This window comes from Corapipo altera, unplaced genomic scaffold, assembly GCF_003945725.1.
Source record: "Corapipo altera isolate COAL_440 unplaced genomic scaffold, ASM394572v1 61428, whole genome shotgun sequence".
NCBI classification, from domain to species: domain Eukaryota; kingdom Metazoa; phylum Chordata; class Aves; order Passeriformes; family Pipridae; genus Corapipo; species Corapipo altera.
Genome location: NW_020885623.1, coordinates 7,057 through 11,197, shown reverse-complemented (window position 1 = coordinate 11,197; position 4,141 = coordinate 7,057). Strand labels below are relative to the sequence as shown.

At 71.5% G+C, this 4,141-nt stretch overlaps 1 protein-coding gene across 2 annotated transcripts; it reads left to right on the top strand.

The window, feature by feature from the left end:
• Positions 1-173: 173 nt before the first annotated feature.
• On the top strand, positions 174-3,931 carry AMIGO1 (adhesion molecule with Ig like domain 1). 2 transcript variants are annotated; one of them, XM_027631824.1, is made up of 2 exons: positions 174-2,830; positions 2,909-3,931. In XM_027631824.1, the coding sequence occupies exons 1-2, from the start codon at positions 1,505-1,507 to the stop codon at positions 2,990-2,992; spliced, it is 1,410 nt and encodes a 469-aa protein (XP_027487625.1). In that variant the 5' UTR covers positions 174-1,504; the 3' UTR covers positions 2,993-3,931. The 2 variants fall into 2 exon arrangements, with proteins under 2 accessions (XP_027487625.1, XP_027487624.1); XM_027631823.1 differs by having other exon boundaries at positions 174-3,931.
• Positions 3,932-4,141: the final 210 nt, after the last annotated feature.

Below are 4,141 nucleotides of genomic sequence, written 5' to 3'. Positions count from 1 at the left end.
ATCCCGGGTGGTCCCGGTGGGTTCGGGGTGATCCCGGGTGGTCCCGGCTCTCCGCGGGTTAACCCCGAACGCTGCCGCCATTGGCCGAGCGCGGCGCGGGGCAGCCAATGGGGACGCACCGTGCACGACGGCCCCGCCCCCAGATCCGTCCGGGCAGCGCCGCTCGGGGACGGTCGGGAAAGATCGGAGAGAATCGGAACCGCTCGGAACCGTTCGGGGACCATCGGAACCGCTCGGGGTCCATCGGAACCGCTCGGGCCGGGCCGGGCCCGTTCGGGTCGGTTCGGCTGCGCTCGGGAAGGATCGGGAAGGATCGGGGCGGTTCGGCCGCTCTCGGCCCGGTTCGGCCCAGCCCGCTCGGCTCCGCCCGGATCTGTTCGGCTCCGCCCGGCTCGGTTCGGCCCCGCTCGGCTCGGTTCGGCTCCTCTTGGCCCGGTTCGGCTCCGCTCGGGTTCGCTCGGCTCGGTTCGGTTCGGCCTCCTTGGGCCCCGCCCGGCCCCGCTCTAGGCCCGGCCCGGCCCCCGTGGTAACGCCCGGGGAGTGGGGGGTGGGGGGGCTGAGCATCCTCCGGGACTGGGGGAGGGGAACCGGGGAGGGACGAGGCGGGGGAACCGGGCGGACCGTGACAGCGGGGACATGTCGTGACAGCGGGGACAGGGCCACCCCGCACTGTGACCCGCGTGGGAAGTGACCCCGCGGCACCCGTGGCACCGAGGGACCGACCACCCCACACACTGTGACACTGAGGGACCATCGGGGACAGAGACACTGCACAGTGTGACACTGAGGGACAGAGACAGTGTGATACCGGGGACAGAGACACTGCACGGTGTGACACTGAGGGACAGAGACACTGCACGGTGTGACACTGAGGGACCATCAGGGACAGAGACACTGCACGGTGTGACACTGAGGGACCACAGCCACCCCACGGTGTGACACCAGGAGACCTCAGCCTCTCCATGCCGTGAAACCGGGGGACAAAGCCACCCCCTCAGTGACACTGAGGGGCCACAGCCACCGGCACCGTGACACTGAGTGACAGAGCCACCCCAGACTGTGGCACCAAGTGGCAGAGCCACCCAGCGCGGTGACACCGGGTGAGCCCCGAGCCCGGCCGGGCTGTGACACTGGGTGACTGAAGCCACCCTGGACTGTGACTCTGGGTGACCCAACCACCGCACTCTGCAGCACCAGGTGACCCCCCCCGGCTGTGACACTGGGTGAGCCCCGGCCCCAGCACGTGCTGTGACACCGTGTGACCGAGCCACCCTGGACCGTGACACTGGGTGACCAGCCAGCCTGGCACATGCTGTGACCAACCCACCCTGTGCTGTGCCACCGGGTGACCAACTCACCCCACCCGTGGACACAGGGTGACCAACCCACCCTGGACTGTGACTCTGGGTGACCAACCCACCCCACCCGGGGACACGGGGTGACCAAACCCGCCCCGTCCCCCACCCCGGGTGTCCTCCCGGCTGCCCCGTGCCCTTGTGCAGCCATGGGTGTGCCCGGGGATGCCCCGTCCCCGCCGTCCCCGCTGTCCCCGCTGTCCCTGCTGCTGGCCCTGGCCCTGCTGTGCCCGGGGGGCTCGGCGGGCGGGTCCTGCCCCGCTCACTGCATCTGCGCCTCCAACCTGCTGAGCTGCTCACAGGCCAACCTGAGCCTGGTTCCGTCGCCGCTGCCGCGCTTCGCCTCCGTGCTGGACCTGAGCCACAACAACGTGTCGCGGCTGCGCGGGGACTGGAGCCCGGCGCGGCTCCCGCACCTGCACACGCTGCTGCTGAGCCACAACGGGCTGGCCTTCGTGTCCACCGAGGCCTTCGCGGCCGTGCCCCGCCTGCGCCACCTCGACCTGTCCAACAACCGCCTGCGCGCGCTGGACGAGAACCTGTTCAGCGACCTGGGCGAGCTGGAGGTGCTGCTGCTCTACAACAACGAGATCTCCAGCGTGGACCGCACGGCCTTCGAGAACCTGGGCCAGCTGCGCAAGCTCTACCTGGGCCGCAACCGCATCGCCCGCTTCCCGCTGGAGCTGCTGCGCGAGGGCTCACGGCTGCCGCGCCTGGCGCTGCTCGACCTGTCGGCCAACCGGCTGCGCGCCGTGCCCGCCGGGGAGCTGCAGGCGCTGCCCGCCTGGCTGCGCGACCGCCTCTACCTGCACGGCAACCCGCTGGGCTGCGACTGCGCCCTGTTCCAGCTGCTCGCCCGCGGCCGCCGCCGCCGCCTCAGCGCCGTGCTGGACTTCCAGGAGGAGCTGACGTGCCACCTGCCCGGCTCCCCGCACACCTCCATGGCCATCCTGGAGCTGGCGGGGCGGCAGCCCCTCAACTGCAGCGAGGCACGCGAGGCCGTGCTGGAGGCTCACCTGGGCGACAGCGTCACCCTGGGCTGCGACAGCCGCTGGCAGGACGGCAACCGCCACTGGGTGACGCCGGCGGGGGACAGGGTGATGCCGGGGGACGGCGGCAGCAACGGCACGGCGGCCCTGCTGGCCAACGGCAGCCTGGAGCTGCGGGCGCTGCGGGCCGAGGACGCGGGCACCTACGCGTGCTGGGTGGCGGGGCCGCTGCTCAACGAGACCCTCTACGTGGAGCTGCTGGTGCACAACTTCACCCTGCACGGCCCCCACGACACCCTGAACACGGCCTACACCACGCTGGTGGGCTGCATCCTGAGCGTGGTGCTGGTGCTCATCTACCTGTACCTGACCCCGTGCCGCTGCTGCTGCTGCCGCGCCGCCGAGAAGGCGCCGGCGCCGCGCGACGACAGCATCAACTCCTCGGTGCTCAGCACCACCCCCAACCACGACGGGGGGCACGGCGAGCCCCGGCCTGCCCCGGGGGGGGGCCCCGGGCAGAACGGCAGGTTCAAGGGAGGGGCGGGGACCCCCCCGCCGGCCGCCCCCCGGGGCCCCAAGGGGCAGAGGAAGGTGTCTGACCCCGACTCGGTGAGTTCGGTGTTCTCCGACACCCCCATCGTGGTGTGAGCGGCGCCGGGGACGGGCCCCGGGACGTCCCGTGAGCTGTCCCCGGGAAGGAGGGGTGGCCGGACCCCCACTGCCGCGTCCCCGGCTTGGGGGTTACCCTGTTGCCCCCCAGGACTGCGTGTCACCGCTGTCCCCTCTCTGCCGAGGTCACTGTCACTGCGGGACCACGAGGGACGAGCGTGTGAGGGGACGCAGTGGGGATGGTCCCCGGGCAGGAGGGGTGGCTGGACCCCCATCACCGTGTCCCCAGCTTGGGGGTCACCCCACTGCCCCCAGGACCTGCCGAGGGCACTGCGAGGGACGAGGCTGTACGAGGACACTGGCAGGACACCATGGGGACAGTCCCAGGAACACCCCATGTCCCCACTGCTGCCGTGGCAGTCCCCAGGCAGGAGGGGTGGCCGGACCCCCAGCACCATGTCCCCAGCTTGGGGGGTCACCCCATCGCCCCCAGGACTGAGATCACCCGGGAACCCCCCAAGGTCACCGTGGGACCGTGAGGGACAAGGGTGTGAGGGGCCACGGTGGGGACAGTCCCAGGCACCCTGTGTGTCCTCACTGCTGCTATGACCTGTCCCTGGCAGAGGGGTGGCCGGACCCCCATCACTGTGTCCCCAGCTTGGGGGGTCACCCCATCGCCCCCCAGGACTGAGCATTGCCCCCAGGACCGCCCCAGGTCACTGTGGGACCACGAGGGACAAGGGTGTGAGGGGACACCAGAAGGACCCCCCAGGGACACCCCCTGTCCCCACCACTACTGTGACAGTCCTCAGAACGGAGGGGTGGCCAGACCCCCCCCCCCTGTGTCCCCAGCTTGGGGGTCACCCCATCGCCTCCCAGGACCCCCCCGGGTCACTGTGGGGACAATGTGGGCACCGCAGAGCAGGGGGGGCCCCACTGGTGACAGTGACAGCACCGTGACCCCCCCAGACCCCCCCAGGAGCAGCAGCCTCCCTGTGGCAGGGTAGTGCCCCCACCGCAGCCCCAGCCCCCCCAATCTTCACTGCCCCCTCCCCCGGCATGTGAACCCCCAGCATGATCCCCCCGGGGAGCAGGAGCCCCCCTGGGAAGGGGGCACCAGGGGTGTGCCCCCCACCCCCTCTGAGACCCCCCAACACCCTCCTGAGCCCCCCTGCAACCCCCCCCGCG

What these genes read in the sequence shown, in the direction of transcription:
- AMIGO1 (XM_027631823.1), top strand. Translation starts at nt 1,505, where the DNA reads ATGGGTGTGCCCGGGGATGCCCCGTCCCCGCCGTCCCCGCTGTCCCCG.